Here is a 19257-nt window from a genome sequence, read left to right as displayed (position 1 = left end):
CAGAAAAGAATAGAGAGAGGAAAGGAGGGAGAGAGAGAGAAAGAAATAGACGGCCGGCCATTCAATATTTATATTCTTATACAATTTTAGTTAACAATGTATTGCATTACATGTACATTCTAATTTCCCAGCTTATGTTTCACCTGGATGCACCTGGGTGATTTGAAATGATTTAACAGTTAATCTCCACTGCTGGAAGGAAATAAACAAAAGACAGGACGCAGTAACATTAACAACAGCTTACCTTTCACTGTTAGTCGTACCAAACGAGATAGTTTATTAGAGGAACTAACTTGGCACTCATACACCCCTGAATGGGAGATTTGAACGTCTTTAATGAGCAAATTCCACTCGTGTGTTTGATTGTTATGCACCACAGATATATTAGCGTCTTCTATAAATGTGTAGGTACCAACTGTAAGTGGGTGTTGTTTTGGAGACTTTTTCAACCACGAAACCTGTTAACAGAATGAACACAGTTTAGAAAAGATAAAGAAAAGAAAAAAAGCAAAAAACAACAACAACAGCAAAATAAAAAAAAACAAAAGAAAGCAATTTCTTAATTTTCCTGTTCAGTCTATCGTTTTATTGGAAATATTGATGAGAAAAACACCCCTAAAACATAATAATAGAGTTTTAAAATGTTGGTAGGAAATTCAAATAATACAATTTAGAAGTATTTTCATTACACTTCTTTAACAGAATTCTTCTCTTGACTGAAAAGGAAACAACTCTAAAAATGGCAGGATGACGTTATTTTGGTCAGGAGTTCAAATCTTATGGCTGGGTTGACATTTGTTATCTTTGGGAATACACACACAAGCAAAGGGAGAGAATGAGATTGAAAGAAGTGTGTGGGTGTAAATACGAAAGACAGCAAAAGGGAGAGAGAGAGGGGCGAGGTAGGAGGTTGAGGGAAGGAGGGAGGGAGGGAGAGGGAGAGAAATAAATAGACAGCATGGCCATACAATACTATTGTTAATACTGCTAATCCATTTAAAAGTGAGAATTAACATTGGGTAAGATTAGCATGAGGATGCGGAAGAAACGATTGAGTATTGAATAAACAGCGTTCATAATATTTAGTTTGAACAAGGTGGTAGACTCAGGCAAAATGCTTAGCAGTATTTCGTCTGTCTTTATATTCTGGGTTCAAATGCTGTCAAGGCCAACTTTGCTTTTTGTCCCTTTCAGGGTTAATAAAATAAGTACCAGTTGAACACAGGGGTTAATGTAATTGACGTACCTCCCTCCTGCCAAATTGCAGCCTTACGTCAAAATTTGAAACCAATTGAAACCAATATTCAGTTTGAATCTTTTATATTCTTTTATGCTCTCATCCATCCATTTACTTTTGATGCCCACCATTCCTAGAAAGATTGTTGAATTAGAATCCCCAAACATCTCCTCCATAGGGTCCTATCAGAAGCAACCCTTCTCATTACACCTTCTGGTTAGATTTCCAAGTATGACCAACTGAGTCTACGGATATTACCCAACCATCTTTTTTCTGGTCTATTCCTTAATCTCCTGGCAGGAAACTCAGTTTGAAGAATTAAATTTGTGATCCTTTCCCGTGACATTCTAACCATATGTTTGTGACACCAGAAATGTGACCTCTCAAAATAGCAGCTTGACCTGGAAAGACCCCCTGATCTCCCTCTGAGCTATCCAGTCAAGGATCGTTATCCTTCAGAGGAAGCCATTTCAACTATTCTTTCAGTTAATTGCCCGAAGTTCATGACCTTAGATGAGGATAGGAACAAAAAAAACCAAACCACCAATTCCTTCTTCTGCTGATTGAATGTTGAAGCTGTGGTACCTGTAATTCTAGCATCTATTTCAACCTCCTACTTCCCACTACTTTGCAAATATGGCTCTGATATACTTCAACTTCTCCATTTTGTCTCAATGATGTTTCACTTGTATAATCTCTCCATGGTTAATAAAATATTGAGATTAATTATATTGACTCTATACCTCTCAATAAACTTTGTGGCCGTGTGCCAATCTGTGAAATGTGTATTTGCTAAGAGTACAAAAAAATATAATTTCCTGGAAAGCAGCCTGGAGACTGTGTTGATTCCTCAGTAAAGTCAGTTCACTCAAGAATCAAGAGTCCTTGAGAAAAAAACAACAAAAAAAGAAAACTGTTAATGTTATGCTACCAGCCACTAACCTTAAGCTTTTGACATTTTACACTAGAAATTAATATTTAGATGAAAGCAACTGTTTTCTAAAGTTCAGTAGTTTATAGAAGTGGTAAATGGGACTCTTTTAAGGGATAAAATACAAACCTATAAGAAGTATTTACTGGTATTTACCCATTTAGTGTTTATATTTCTCTGCCAAATGCAATGATTATGCCTTCATATTGTTTTGAATTAAACATACATTATCTCTTAGTTTTGGGATTTCAATGGTGTGATTGTTTATTTTTAGAATTACAAATCCAGCTTCCCAAACCTACCATTTAAGAGGATGGATTTGGCCAGTTTGAGCATAAAACAAATAGAATATTTGGGTCGGATATGACCTTTAAATGCTAAAGGGTTAAACATTTTAATGAGGTAATTCAAGGAATTTGAACGTTAGATGGAATTTAGTAATTAGTAATTAGTAATTAGTAATTAGATTCTTATTATTCAAGATGGCAAGCTGGCAGAATCGTTAGCATGCTAGGGAAAATGCTTTATGACATTCCATCTGTCTTTATGTTCTGAGTTCAAATTCCACTGAGGTCGACTATACCTTTCATCCTTTCGGGGTCAATAAATTAAGTTCCACTTGAGCACTGGGATCGATATAATAACTTAACCCCTCCCCCAAACTTGCCGCTCTTGTGCCAAATTTGAAACCAATGTTTTGTTTACCATGAAGTAGTTACAATGAAATATTACGGAAATCTTGGGGAAGAAATCTAGCAGTTTATCCATTTGGCTATTCTGAGTCTATGTTGGGAAGAATATTCAGTTATAATAGAGTGGTTCTTGCAATATTTACAAATATTTTAATTCCTGAAGATATTTACATGGGGAAAATATATGAAGAAATTCAATTAAAATCAATCAAATACAGAGAAAATAGTTAAATAATAATTTCTTTTACAAAAACAAAAACAAAAAACCTTGATAATTGCATATGTAAAGATCTGACAGAAAGCTAAACATTCAATATTTACACATCGTGGAAGGTGGCAAGATGGCAGAAACGTTAGCATGCCGGGTGAAATGCTTAGCGGTATTTCGTCTGCCGTTATGTTCTGAGTTCAAATTCCGCCGAGCTCGACTTTGCCTTTCATCCTTTCGGGATCGATAAATAAAGTACCAGTTACAAACTGGGGTCGATGTAATCGAGTTAATCCCTTTGTCTGTCCTTGTTTGTCCCCTCTGTGTACATTGTACATGTATTCTATATGTGTGTGTACATTGTGTGTGTATGTGTGTGTGTGTGTGTACATGTATTCTATATGTGTGTGTACATTGTGTGTGTGTGTGTGTGTGTGTGTACATATATTCTATATGTGTGTGTAATGTGTACATTGTGTGTGTGTCTGCCTATTGCAGTTACTTCCTTAAGGTTTTTTTTGGATAAAACATTAAATTTGCTGTCATTGAATTTAGTTAGAAAGCAAAGATCAGAGATACAATTTAATTACTGAGAGACAACCCAGAAGATACAGAAAATAATTGCATGGAGAAGAGAGTGGGCTGGTGGGTGGGGTTTATTAATCTTTAGAAATAAACATGTTTTAGATTTATCTCTCTCTGTTTTTCAATTGGTTTATCTCTGGGATGAAGTCATAAGAAAGGATCTTCAGACACTGGGCCTCTCTGGGAAAATGACAACAGACCAGGTGTAGCAATTTGCTGTACTTGATAAATATGTCAAACTAAGCAAAATCGCTGCCTTCCACACATACAGGTTTGTCCTTTCAGGTGTTGGTGCCACAATGAAATCACCTATGCCAGCGCTATGTAAACACATGTGCCAGTGCTGCGTAAACGCACCCAAGCTGGTGCTGTGTGAAAGCATCTGCACTGGTGGCACATAAAAGGCACCCAACACACTCTGTTATGTGGTTGGTGTCAGGAAGGGCATCCAGCCATAGAAACCATGCCACAACAAACAATTGGATTCTGGACAGCTCCCAGCTGCCCAGCTCTGTGTCAAAGAAAGAGAGAGAATGTCTTAATTCTGCTAAAATAGTCATTGCTGATGAGTCTTGCTGTCGTCTCATGCATGGCAAATGGTTGCAGGTGAGACCTCGCTCCTCTCTCGGACATGGTAATGGCTACCAGTGAGGTCTCATACAAGATGGCGCTGGCTTCTTGTGCCTCGCATTCTTGTTTTTGCATCTGAAATATACGCAGTGTATGACCTGACACACTCCTCTCTGCTGGCAATTCATGACAAAAAACCCAGAGGAACACCCAAATAATCATACTGTGATAGAAAATAATTCCAGCCCCGCTTTACAGTTAAAAGGAAGTCCATGACTAAAGACTAGACCTACATGTCTTAATACACATCTTTCTTACTTAAAATGTGACATAACGATTCAGTTAGGAAATGTATTTTGTGAAGCAATATGGCATTGACAATGAAAGATATTTCTTCTTACGGGTATAAACAGTGGAGAATTTCTTGCTATTCAAATTTTCAATTCCTGATTCGACAATGCAATTTGTGGCTATTAATTCAAAGAGTCTTGAAACATGAAATAAAATCCATCCTCTCTAGTAGAGATTCTCAAAGCAAATAATCTGTCTGTATTAATTAAATAATTATTCTGGCTGGAGATAATAGCTAACTTAAACAGAATTGTCTTTGTGTAATAAATATATTATTTATAATTATATAATTTTTATTACGGTTGAGTAAAGTGTTAAAGTAGAGGAATGTTGGATTAAATATGTCTCAACAATCAGTTCACTTCCTGGCAATTTCACTCAATATTCCATCAGGAGCCGGCTGTGCTTTTCAACCATTTCGGTCAATAATATAATCACCACTTGTGTACTAGAGCTAATTAAATCAACTAAGATATTCTTATACAAATGTAAAATATTGTTATTGAGTTAAGAGTGGCAAGCATTATTTAACTTCATTGTGTTACACTATGCAATCTAATCTTACAAAAGTCAACTCTACCTCTCAGATGACCTCTGGTACTCAATAAAAGAAATAGTAGTAAATATAATGCTAAGATCAATTCAAATAAACACAGCCTTTTCCCCAACAAACACGACCATTTAGTTAGTTGAGAGAACTCATTGTTATAATGACTTGTCCTTTATAAGTGTGATAAATAGTCACGTATATTGAACGTAAAGAAGTGAATGTATCCTGCTAACTTTCAAGAAATAATGGTTCTTTATTGCAACAACATTGGCAATGTAGATTATGGAAATCAGTTTAAAATATGTTACAAAGGTTCCCTACAACTTCCAGGCATTCATTCAATGTCATTGAATATAAAAGATTATTTGTAAATTATAATGGAATGTAAGGCCTGTGAAATTGTAATCTTTAGATAGACTTGTGTGGACGTGCAGGTAAATTTGTTTAGATAAAATTATATTATATTAGGTTTTAGAGAATTTGAATTTATATGGAAGTGATATGGTTCCTTTCAAGGAAAACCAATTAAACTAAGATGCAGTTGCTGTTTTAACACAAATAAGAAAATAACAACAAAAAGCATGACAAGCTATCAGTAAATTCTGTAAGTGGAGGTGCAATGGCCCAGCGGTTAGGGCAACGGACACGTGGTCATAGGATTGCAATTTTGATTGCCGGACCAGGTGTTGTGTGTGTGTTTATTGAGCGAAAACACCTAAATCTCCACGAGGCTGCAGCAGGGTGAGCGGTGGCAAACTGTGCTGTATTCTTTCACCACAACTTTGTCTCACTTCCTGTTGCTGTTGTACCTGTATTTCAAAGGGCTAACCTTGTTACACTCTGTGTCACGCTGAATCTCCCCGAGAACTACGATAAGGGTATACGTGTCTGCGGAGTACTCATCCACTTGCACGTTAATTTCACGAGCAGGCTGTTCCATTGATTGGTTCAACTGGAACCCTCGTCGTTGTAACCAATGGGGTGCTACAATTTTAAAGTCTAAAAAAATGTGGAATTAAATTTGTATCAAAACCAATGTTAGAATTTAAATGACAGACAGTTTGCAAGAATATAAAAAGCCAGGAATAGTCTTAAGACACAATTCATCGTCATAAACTGCAATTCTTCTTTACTATATTTTTTAAACAAAACTCATTTTTGTTGACAAAAAAGGGTTCCTTATACATGTTAAAATACGGTGTATATATATATATATATATATATATATATATATATATATATATATATAACAATGGGGTAGTATTACTTCTTGTTTGGAAATAGATTTGAAGTGGTGACAGAAAGGGCACCTGGCTTTAGAAAATTTGCCTCATCAAATTCTGTCTGGCTTATGTATGCATGGAAAAATGGCTGCTAAATCATTTATGATGGCACATATATAACATTATGCTCACACACACACATACACTCACACATAAAACACTACACACACACATTCACCCATATTTCTCTGTGTTTATTTCAGACAAAGTTTCATAGCCTTCAGCCCTATAAATATTACGATGTGGTTATATAAATTGACATAGTTGCACTGACTGGAAAGATAACATAAGAAAGTATGAGACAAACTTTAGTAACCAATATATCAATAGTATACTTATTCAGTGTCTGGTACGGTTACATTTCACATCATCACTATTGTTCTCATTTACACTATCATCTCCAGCTACACCCCTCAACATCATCATCGTCATCATCGTCATCATCATCATTGTCATCATTATTATTATTATGCCTTTGCCAACAATGATGAGAGTGATGATGATGTTTTCTAATAAGAGATATTTCAGGAGTCTTAGTTTTACTTGCATTCTTTCACTGAAAACCCAGTATAGCTCCCTCTCCCTCTCTCTCTCTGCCTGCCTTGGGCGTGTGTAGCTTTCTTTTTCCTGCACATTTCCTATTGTATTGACGGTATTCTGTGTAATATAGCCTTGCGTTACCATTTTTCTGAACATTGTCAATATAGAAGTCCTGGGGTTTTGGTGAGGCATTTGTCTGCATAATTTTTAACCATTCCTTAGGCACCTATTACTATTATCATCATCATCATCATCATCATCATTATTAATAATAACACAGGGGTTGTTTTTAATGTTTAGTTGTCACATTCTGCTTATTTCCAGTTCCACATCTTTATATTATATTTTTATAGTTTCTCCATACCTTTTAGAGATACAGTATCATCTGTCAGGATTGATAAAGCTATCAGAAACGAAATGCTTCCTGTCCTGATGGTCCATCACAACAGTATCTTCTCATTTCACCTTAGTCTCTGAGTGAATTGGCATACCTGATATATATAGCCATTGTACCATTCTCCAAGACCATTTCTAGTGTATACTTATAACATTTCTTTTTGTTAGTATTTCATAAAACTTGCATAATTTCCAGTGTATAAAAGCTTCAATATTTTTATACCTTATCTTTAGATTAATACGGGGCTACCCCAAAACAATGGGAATTAAACAATTCTTCCCTACCTTTTCTTCTGCAATTATGTTTCATATTCTGCTTCCTTATACTGTTTTGGCATTTCTTGGTGTAAATGCTTAACCCTTTAAGCATTCAGATTTTTCTGTCAAATGTAATGCTTATTCATTCACATTGCTTTGAATTAATTATAAAATATCTCATAGGTCTGAGATTTTGATGACGTGATCAATAATTTTTAGAATGATATTGTAGTGTAGGTGCAAGAAACCTGATCTGGTCAGTTTGAACATAAGACAGGTAATATATCTAAGCCTGATAGTGGAGGTGTGTGGCTGGCTTGGTGTTTAGGGTGTTGGACTCTCGATTGTAAGACTGTGGTTTCGATTCCTGGACTGGGTGATGCATTGTGTTCTTGAGGAAAAAACTTCACTTTATGTTGCTCCAGTTCACTCAGCTGTAAAAATGAGTACCACAAGTGGAGGGGCATCACCTAGTGGTTAGGGTGTTGGATTCCCGACCATAAGATTGTGGTTTCAATCTTCAGACTGGGCGATCCATTCTGTTCTTGAGCAAAACCACTTCATTTCATTTGCTCCAGAAGACAAAATATTAAGTTGGGGATCCACAGAAATATTTTAAAGGTTTATGAAAAGATTTTGCTTCAGTTGAATTTTTTGTGGGGATCACCTGGGTCTGTTTCTTTAACACTTTTACACAGTTCAATGTGTGAAAAACAATATAGGAATCTTGAAAAAAGCATCTAAAAACCTAGTCTTTAAACACTGAATGACTATGGGGAAAAAGCTCCATCTGATCATAGTCGATGCCAGCTCCTCTGGCCCCTGTGCTGGTGGCATGTAAAAAGCACCCACTACACTCTCAGAGTGGTTGGTGTTAGGAAGGGCATCCAGCTGTAGAAACACTACCATATCAGATTAGGACCTGGTGCAGCCTCCTGGCTTCCCAGACCCCAGTCGAACCATCCAACCCATGCCAGCATGGAAAACAGACGTTAAACAATGATGATGATGATGATATGTATGTATGTACATATATATATAGTTGAAATTTACAGAAAAACAAAAGATGAAGACAGGTGTAATAACAACAAGCAGGTGTATTAGTTTAATGCTCGGGAAGGTGAGAAAGTCTTTTACATTTCGAGCCTATGCTCTTCGACAGAAAGGAACACGTGGAAATAAGAAAATAAACAGAGAGAGAATAAAAAAGCTTTTGGAGCTAGCGGTCAATCATATATATATATATATATATATATATATATATATATATATATATATATATATATATATATATATATATATATATATATATATAACACATCATGATTTTACATTGTCTTATCTATAAAGGTGTGCAGATCTGACCAAGCTACTTCATCTCCTTGCATCAACAACTAGTACTGTTTCTAATGACCATTTACTCGATAAAGAAAGAGAAATAGTGTACAACATCACCAAGAACTCAACGTAAATAGTGCAGAATATATAATGGAAGATTGGCAAGCATCCAAACTGATAATTAAATAATATCTAACGGAAATCAGAATGACAAGATTGAAGAATGAATGAATAAAAGTAATGGAATCAGCTAGAAAAAAAATGATGATGATGATAAAGATGATGATGGTAGGATGGTGATGATGATGTTGAAGACGATGGTATTGGCAGTTGATATGGTGGCTCTGAAGAAGAGAACATTGGTGATGTAGATGATAATGTTCTTTTAGCAGATTTAATAAAACCATTTATTATTATTTTGCATTAAGGCAGACAAAGGATTGTATGAGAGTTGTATGAAAAGTTGAACGATTCCCACTTATAACTGATTCACACACACACATATGCACGCATGCACACACACATGCACACGTATGCACGCACATGCACACACATATTTGGACACTGAAAGAAATTTGTACTTTAGGAAACTTCAGCAATCACAGTTTAATTTCCATATGTGTAAGGCATTTTCAGTCATAATTTGACTTTGGTTTCCAATGTCAAAGAACTAATAAGAAAAAGAGAGAAGAAAAAAAGATTGGAATTGATCTAATTGTCTGCAAGGGACGTACTGTCATTAAGTTACAACCAAAGAGACTTGGAAGTTTGTATGGTGGTATCCAGGAATACAAGATAATCTTTTAGTTCACATTTTTGCTGTCAGCATAAGGAATTTCACAGAAAAACTATGAAAACAAAATTAACACAAACACACACACATACAAAGGCAAAAGGTGTTGAAAGCATACCAAAGCTGACATTGGAACTCATTGCAATCTTATCGTTCATCAGATCATGTGAAACTGTGCGAACCATGCCAATTTGGAAAATAGGTGTTAAATTATGATGATGGTAACATGTGTGTGTGTGTGTATCATCATCATCATCATCATCATCATCATCGTTGTCATTGTCATCACCATCTGGCACAAGCCAGAGGACCACACCAAGCTTTACTGTCTGTCTTGGCATGACTTTTATGGCTGAATACTCTACTAGTGCCACTCACCTTATGTGAGTGGTGGCCTGGGTGCTTTTTATGTGGCATCAGCACTGACAAGGCCTATTTTAGCATGGCTTTTACAGCTGGATGCCTTTTTTAATGTCAACCACTTTACAGTGCAGAGTAGAAGCATTTTACATGGCTCCAGCACTGGCCGGGTCACCAAGAAACTCACAATAGAAAGATCTTTTGTGAAGGAAGGCACTGGAGGAGGTAGCCTTATCCCACGTGATGAGAGGTTAGGTTCTAACTTTCCTTTTAGCTCTCTCCTGATATATATGTATATTTTTTGCTTATATTTGTTTCAGTCATTGGACTCTGGCCATGCTGGAGCACCACGGTTGTCAAGCGATGGTGGGGGGACAAACACAGAAACACAAACATACACACACACATATGACAGGCTTTTTTCAGTTTCCGTCTAACAAATCAACTCACAAGGCTTTGGTCAGCCCGAGGCTATAGTAGAAGACACTTGCCCAAGGTGCCATGTAGTGGGACTGAACCCAGGATCACGTGGTTGGGAAGCAAGCTTCTTACCACACAGCCACTCCTGCACCTATATACATATATAAATCATAACTATTTCTTATATGCTCTAAAGCAATGAATTAAAAAATGAATCATTCAGTTCTTTAACAGGTTATAACTCTGCCCAACTGATGTTTGTCTTGAAACTTGATTCCTATTTCTGGTTCCTGAATGGTGCAATGTCGTATGTAGTTGAACCATGAGGTTGGCAAGCAAGCTCCTTACCATATAGTCACACCTGTGCCTACAGCAGGAATTTGCAATTTTCTCTGAAACTATTTGTTTGCTAAATAAAAATAAAATAATTTTCTCAGATGTATTGAGTTGATTTTCAGATGTATGTTACTTCCAATAAAATGTATGGAGATAAAAACAGTTGATATGAACCTTGGGAATTACTGGTATGTAATCTACAGACTTTGCTCAGTTGAAAGGTGAAATGCAATGAGACAAGATTGGAACTTGTAAGCCATCTCCTTCAGATTCCATAAAATAAATATTCATTTTAAGAAGACTGACAGAAAAGTAATATATTTAGATAAGTGATAAAATTTCAGTGGAATTAATTTCTGTTTTTCAGTGAAAAACCTAATCAGGCACTGTAAAGTATTCTATTTACTGACTCAGTTATCACAAATATATTTGAATTTCTTTTCACTAACGTTAATATTTTAGAGACAAATGACTGGAGCTGGTTTAATTCTGAAACTACCTTCTCCAATAATTTTACTACCTCAGTTACATTTATTTGCCATTTACTGCGTTAACAGTTATCCTTGTCACCATCACTCTTGATACTGCGACTGCCACCTGGGCCACAACGATGACCACCACGACGAAGACTACAACCACCACCCCACAATAATAACAACAGCTGCCACTGCCGCCATCACCACCACCAAGTTATGTACATCATTCTATGTATGCTTTCAATGCTGGCATGGGTTAGAGTATTCAACAGGATCTGGCAAATTGAAGAAGTATGTCTTTCTCCAACATCTTAGTTTTGGTAAAAATTCCCTTTCTAACACCGACTGCATTACAGAGATTTTTTTTTTGTTTTTTTTTTGTAGCCCCAGCGTTAATAAGATGTGTCTCACAAGAGTGAAAAACCTACATGAGTTAAAAGGGAGACTGGAGGAAAGAGAATGATGTTTAGGTGAGTTTTGAGAGAAGTTAAAGAGTGACTGGAGGAAGAGATTAATTGTTGTGAGGGAATGGTAAAGGGGAGAGTAAGAGAGGAGACAGTGTTGAGGGAAGAGGTCAATGGAAGGGAAGGGGCAAATGGGAAGGGAAGGAGTAGTGTCAAGGGTTAGTGAGAACAAGAGAAAGCTAGAGTGATAAAAATGATAGTGGTGGTGTGTGTGTGTGTGTGTGGGGGGGGTAGTGGCTCCAGGCCTATCTTATGCTATAGGGGTGAATATGGGCAGGTGGTGGTGGTGTTGGAGGGGATGCATGAAAAGGAGATAGAAATGATGCTGGATGATGGAGAAAGTAAAAAACAGAGGTGGGAGTGCCTCAGAAGTAAATCTGAGAGAGAGAGGGGAGGGAGAGAGAGATAAAGCAGTAGACCCACTGAGGGGAGAGGACAGAGAGAAAGAGAGAGGGGGTGGGGAGAGGGAGAGGAGCAGTGGAATGCAGTGAGAAAGAAAGGCTTTAGGATATGATAGAAGTGGATGGGGAGAGAAGAGGACCCTGTGCACACCTGTCACTTATGAAAACTACCTGAGGTGTTAACTTACTTGTAAACCTACAACACCTCTTGTTATCCTTTTGTTTACACTAGGATCACCACATGGAGTTTCTCTCTCCTCCTTTCTCTCTGTGGCAAACACAATCACTTCCTGGGGTATGTCAAAATCCTGTCATCTTTTCTATTTAGTGTAACTTTAGGACTCAACAATTCTAGGTTTTGTTCCCATGTCTGGAATTTCTTCTCTAAATTTTCAACCGATTTTATTAAAAGAACCCCTATGAACAGCCAGTTTTCAACTCTTCTATCATAGCTTGGAATACTACAATAAACAAGGGAAGGCTGAGAACTGATCCCTGGGGGATCCTGCATCTGCATGAAGAGGCACGTGGCTTAGTTTGTTTGAGTATTGGACTCGTGATCGTAAGATCATGGTTTCGAATCCTGGTCCGGGCAATGCATCCTGTTCTTGTGCAAAACACTTCATTTCATGTTGCTGCAGTCCATTCAGTCAGCAAAAATGAGCAACCTTACAATCCAGGTGGGGGAGGGGGATATATATGCCATGGAAATCGGGAAACCATTCCTCATGAGACAGCATGACTCAAGAAGGGTTTTGTTACCTGTCTCTGCATGCTGATTCTATTACTGAAATCACTGCTACCCACCACTCCTCACAAACTGCACTCCTGTATATAGTTTGCCTCATCCCCCCACCATAAACCATTCATAATCCTAAATATCATTTACATAGTTATAATGACTTAAATTTTGTATTACAATAAAGAATAATTAAAATCTATATTATATTTTATTTTTGATGGAGTTTATTATATTCAACAACGATTTGTTGTAAATTTAAGCATAAAATAATTTATAAAAATGCACTTGTTCTAATTTATATACAATTTATACGATTCTATAAGTTGTACATTGATAAATGAACACATATGCACACATGTAAATTACTCACATTGTCCTGTTAGATTTTTCCCCACTTGATATGCATGTGTATCTGTACATGCATATATTTATATATACATATATTTATATATACATAGCTGTTGCTATGTTGTGCACAGGATTGTATGCACAGCTCGTTACTTTCATATGCATCGGTGACAGTTTACCAGACACTAATCTCACGTCACTTTTCCACCATTTAGATTAAGTGTAGCTAATTAACTGTGAAAACCAACAGCAGTTAAATTCAACAACAACTTAATATGCAAACTTAAGCAAGACAAACATTTAAAAACAGGGGAAACTAAGCAAATATAATTAATTCAGAATAACGAAATTGAAGTTAATTTAGTGAAAACCTTGTATTAAAAACATTAAAAATGCAAAAATATGCTTACGAAACCCATTGGAATATAGAAGATTATATTAAATGGAAGCAATATTTTTATTGTATTAGCAAATATGGGAGAAACATATTTAAATGTTTCAATCTTACTGGGGATCATCAGTAGAACCACAATCTTAATGTGATTTCAGCCAATGCTTCAGTTTGAATAATATTTATATTATAATTGCAGAGGGAACATGTGGAAGGAGTAGACCTAAGAAGACAGGGGATAAAGTGATGAGAAAGGACCTGCAGACGTTGGGATTCACAGAGAGGAACTGAGACACCTGGTGGTTTGCTGCACTTGAAAAGCCACATCAAGCTAAGTTAAAGCATGGTTGTCCTTGCATACAGGCTTGTCCCCTGCAACCCTCTCCAGCTGAGCGTCTCTAATCTCACAGCCTTGTAGGTGCTGGTGCCATGTAATAAGCACCCTTGCCGGTGCTGTGTCAAAGCATCCAGTACATTCTGTAAAGTGGCTGGGATTGAGAGGAGCATCCAGCTGTAGAAACCATGCCAAAACAGACAGAGAGCCTGGACAGCCCTTCAGCTGGTCAGCTCCTGTCAAAACATCCAATCCATGCCAGCATGGAAAACGGACATTAAATGTTGATGATGATGATGAGGCGGCGGCGGAGAATGATTACGCATATTTTCAATGTTATTACTGTTATAATTTAAATAATCCAAATAAAGGGCAGGGGAGGCCTTGACCATTGCTTCATGGCACTTGCAAATGAATCCTTATGCAAATGAATCCTTATGCTTGAGATACTTAATCGACTTTGCATTTCAACCTTCAGGCAATACAAGAAATCCTTGTCAGAAAATCATTAAAAACAAAAATGTTCTCTTTCAACATCGTTATGATTTAGGGCCATCAACAACAGATGCAAACACCCCAGATGGAAACCAGGAGGTGCATATGCATGTGTGTGTGTGTGTGCACACGTGTGTTTGTATGCACGTTTATGCTTGTGTGTACACATGTGTGTGTGTGACGTGAGAGGTATGTGTGTGTAATGTGTGTGGGGGTATGAAGTGTGTGAGGGTGTGTTTGTGCATGTGTGTGTGCATGTGCGTGTTTGTGTGTGTGCATGTGTGAGATGTGTGTATGTGTGTGTGTGTGTGTGTATGTGAGGTGTGTGTGGCAGTGTGAAATGTGTGAGGGGGTGTGTATATGTAAGTTGTGTGGGTATGTACACATTTGGGTGTGTGTGTGTTGAGTGTACACATTTGGGTGTGTGTGTGGGATGTACAGTTTAGGTGTGTGTGGGGATGTACAGTTTGCATGTGTGTGTGGAGTTTACAATTTGGGTGTGTGGGGATGTACAATTTGGGTGCGTATGTGTGGGGTGTACAATTTGGGTGTGTGTGAGGGGTGTACAATTTGGTTGTGTGTGTGTGAGGGGGATGTATAATTTGGACCTCTCGCCCAAAATGTTCTTCCAAGTTTAGCCCCCGCTACACCCTACCCAACCTGATTGATACTGTCTTATCTCCCAGTCACTCACCTCAATATCATACCCCCTCTCCACCCACACATCATCTCTTCTAGTCATTCCATTATTCTGGTGAAATTCATAACGGGGTTAGCAGTGTCTGGTGGCAGTTGTTATCATTCCCTCTTCTATACTGCCAATCATCATTCCCGTTTCTCAGATCCGCTTGTTCTTAATGCCCAGCACCTACAGTTACCATTGTTCACTTCCATTAATCTCCATCACTCTTCACCACTCTTTCACCTCAATCACTGTCTCTACGCATACTTCTGCTGCCTTCACTTGCCCATCCTGGTGCCTCCATCATCTTTTTCTCTTCAAGTCATTCTCGTGTTATCTAACTGAAAGGAATTCTTTTTATTTTTATACTAAAGAATATATAAGAAAATTGACAAGGAAGCCAAATAGAGATAAAAATGAGAAATAAGTCAGAAGAGATGGAAATTGATGAAAGAAAGATAATGTTGGTAAAAATGATGTAATATGCAAAAAGAAAAACAGTTTTCCATATAAAAAAAAGGAAATAATGTACTGGGGTGGGGTTTTCAATCACTTGGATTTGGTGGTGAAATAAAGTTAATTCTAGTCCTGTTGCATTTTTATTTATTCATTTTGCTAAGTGAGGAATTCACCCTAAGTCATAATAGCATCTTAGCAGCATTCTAAGAATATTTCTAGCTGAACGCAGAGTCAGATCAGAAGAATAAACCCATATAAGAACAGTTCAACCATTCAATATAGAAATATTAGAATATATTACATTCTGTGATAGATAATACAGCATAAACAGATTTACACTTGACTGAAAAAAAAAAAGGAACCACGTAAAAAGGCTTTGGTTCAGTTCTTATCTTTTCCATCAAAATGGTTACCACAGTAACAGCAATAACAGACAGTTAATGGTGGTGTCCCTATATGGTCACTCGCTCAATTGGAAATAACAGCCAAGTGTTTGATTCATAGTGTGGCATCTTAAAAAGTGTAAGGGACTCAGGTGGTAATGTGGTTAGAGGAATACTAACGAAAAGAAAGGAAAGACACAGCTGGAAAGAACTTTGGTCAAAGATTGGATCAATATAAGATCAATGGCTGATCTGGACCTAAGCAGCAGTAGAAACAACGACAACAGCAGCAGCAGCAGCTGAAAGAAGAACAATGGCTGCAGCAGCAACAACAACAACAGGAAGAGGACGACGTCGAATGTCGTCAAGAAGGGCAGCAACAACAAGAGGAGGGTGGAGGGGGAGCATCATCATCATCAACAAGAGCAACAACAAGAGGAGGAGGACGAGGAAGAACACCGACGACAACATCAATAACAACAGAATGAGAAAATAAAAGTCGAGAAGAGAAACAGAAAGCTTCCTCCATTGCTATTGACTTTCTTCTCTTTAGTAGAATGTGTCTGTAATGTTTCTTACAGACATTATTGGTGAACATCTAGCAGAAATTGGATGTCTGAAGATTATCCCCAGAGACTCTTTGAGTTGATGTTTCTCTTTCACCTCAAAACATAACTCTTAACATTGTAAGATGACCCTCCGTTTAGCCTCTTGGCAAAGTGCAAACTTAAACTGCAAGGGAATCAAATACAACTTGGATTACAATTCCCAGCACAAATTTACTGAAATTTAATAACTATCCTCTAATGTGAGGAGAGAAAATAAAACTTAGACTATATGCTCAAGCTCTCCAGAACAAAAAAAAAATCACAAATAATAATAATAATAATGATAATAATCATAATAATAATAATCATAATAATAATCATCATCATCATCATCATCATCATGGCAAGGAGCTGGCAGAAACTTTAGCGCGTCAGGCAAAAATGCTTTGCAGCATTATGTCTGTCTTTATGTTCTGAGTTCAAATTCTGCCGTAGTCTACTTTGCCTTTGGTCCTTTTTGGGGGGGGGGGTCGATAAATCAAGTACCAGTTGAACACTGGAGTCGATGTAATCGACTTATCCCCTCCCCCAAAATAGCTGCCTGTGTGGTAAAATTTGAAACCATTATTATTATTATTATTATTATTATTATTAAGGTGGTGAGCTGGCAGAATCGTTAGCATGCTGGACAAAATGCTTAGTGGTATTTTGCCCGTTGCTATGTCTGAGTTCAATTTCCACTGAGGTCAACTTTCATCCTTTAGGGGTCGATAAATTAAGTACCAGTTATGTACTGGGGTTGATGTGATCGACTCATCCCCTCCCTCAGAATTGCTACCCTTGTGGCAAAATTTGAAACCATTATTATTATTATTATTATTGTCATCATTTTTATCATCATCATCATCATCATCATAACTGATTTATATTTGGCAAAATATTAGACTTGAAGAGAGGGAAGTATAAAGTCAATTGATTTGACACTCTTTGCTGGTATTTTTATCCTTCAGCTCAGAATTGTTATAATACAAAGTCTCTTATTTTATCTTCCATCTCTACATTAATGATCAACTCAATTGTTATTTCCAGCACCACGTATTTCTATCAACCTTTGCTTTCCAATCAGTTTTTATACAAATGCCTCATCCAACAAAATGGACACACCTTCTTCTTCATGAATAAGATCTTGAAAATATCCTCTAATGATGAGGCAACACCTGGTCCCCAGTAGCAAGTCATTGTTAACTACAGACTCAAGGGAAACACAATGCTCTTTTACGGTAAACAACTCTATAACAGAACTAACTTGGCATAAAAATCGCTAAATTTTTCTCTTCAGAACCATGAATTACATTCACTTCTGAACACTTGAGAATTTACTACAAAGCAACAATTTTGTCCTCATTATTTTAGACTGCAAACAAATAAAAAAAACAAAAACAACAAAGCAACAGAAGACGGTGAACTGATTGTCTGGTAAAGCTTTACTCTCTGACTTGCTACTGCCACCATAGTACTGAATCCCCTCCCACTATCTCTCTGGTGCTTCAGTTGTTTCTGTTATGGTTATGGTCTACTTTTCACTGCGCCTGTTTTTCTGAAAGAGCAATGACTGCACTGGTATGGTCATGTGTTGCCTATGGATGAGGACAGCTGTGTGTAAAAGTGTCACACCCTAACAGTAGAGGGAACCTTTGGAAGAGGTAGACCCAGGAAGACCTGGGACGAGGTGGTAGAGCACGACCTTCGAATGTTTGGCCTTCCAAGGCAATGATGAGCGACCGAGACCTTTGGAGATATACTGTACTTGAGAAGACTCGGCAAGTCAAGTGAGACTGTAACCACGGCCTATGCCAGTGTAGCATAACCGGCCCATTTAAGAGTACCGTTCAATCATTGGGCGATAAACTGTGCTTACGAAGACCTGTTGAGTCAAGTGAAGTCATTGTTGTGGCCAATGCCAGTGCTGCCAGACTGGTCCTGTGTCAGTGGCATGTAAAAAAAAGCACCATTCAAGCATGGCCGTTTCCAGTGCCACCTGACTGGCCTTCATACTGGTGGCATGTAAAAAGCACCCACTACATTCTTGGAGTAGGTGTTAGGAAGGGCATCCAGCTGTAGAAACTCTGCCAGATCAGATTGGAGCCTGGTGCAGACTTCTGGCTTGCCAGTCCTCAGTCAAATCGTCCAACCCATGCCAGCATGGAAAGCAGACGTTAAACGATGATGATGATGATGATGTCATTCTTCCTATACTTTAACCATAAACACCTCTAAGCTAAGTATATCCCATAATCCTTCAACCCTATTCCTGCATTCCCTGTTTCTCCCCACAGAGACATGCAGGTGTTCACACCAGACATTAAACCCTGCAACCTCATTCGCTTGGAAGGGGTAGGGCTAGGGTAGAGGACATCACTCTTCTTTGAACTCAGTAAATAAAAAGTAAGAAACAAAAAGGCAATATTTTACCATTTTAAGGTGGAAAGCTGGCAGAAACATTAGCACGCCGGGCGAAATACTTATTGTTATTTCGTCTGTCTTTATGTTCTGGGTTCAAGTTCCGCTGAAGTCGACTTTGCCTTTCACCCTTTCAAGGTATATAATTTAAGTACCAGTTGTGTACTGGGGTCGATTTAATCGACTGGCCCCCTCCCCCAAAATTTCAGGCCTTGTGTCTAGAGTA

At 37.7% G+C, this 19257-nt stretch overlaps 1 protein-coding gene across 6 annotated transcripts in view; it reads right to left on the bottom strand.

Moving 5' to 3' along the window:
* Positions 1-19257, bottom strand: part of LOC106876447 (cell adhesion molecule 2) — an 877233-nt gene that overhangs the window by 211263 nt on the left and 646713 nt on the right. For all 6 annotated transcript variants that reach the window (XM_089360683.1, XM_089360685.1, XM_089360682.1 and 3 more), the window contains exon 3: positions 245-458. In XM_089360683.1, the coding sequence (XP_089216809.1) occupies positions 245-458 (214 nt within the window). The remainder of the gene's footprint in view (positions 1-244; positions 459-19257) is intronic.

The sequence above is a fragment of the Octopus bimaculoides genome, chromosome 12, assembly GCF_046866305.1.
Source record: "Octopus bimaculoides isolate indiv1 chromosome 12, ASM4686630v1, whole genome shotgun sequence".
Classification (NCBI taxonomy): domain Eukaryota; kingdom Metazoa; phylum Mollusca; class Cephalopoda; order Octopoda; family Octopodidae; genus Octopus; species Octopus bimaculoides.
This window is presented reverse-complemented; position numbering and strand designations above follow the sequence as displayed.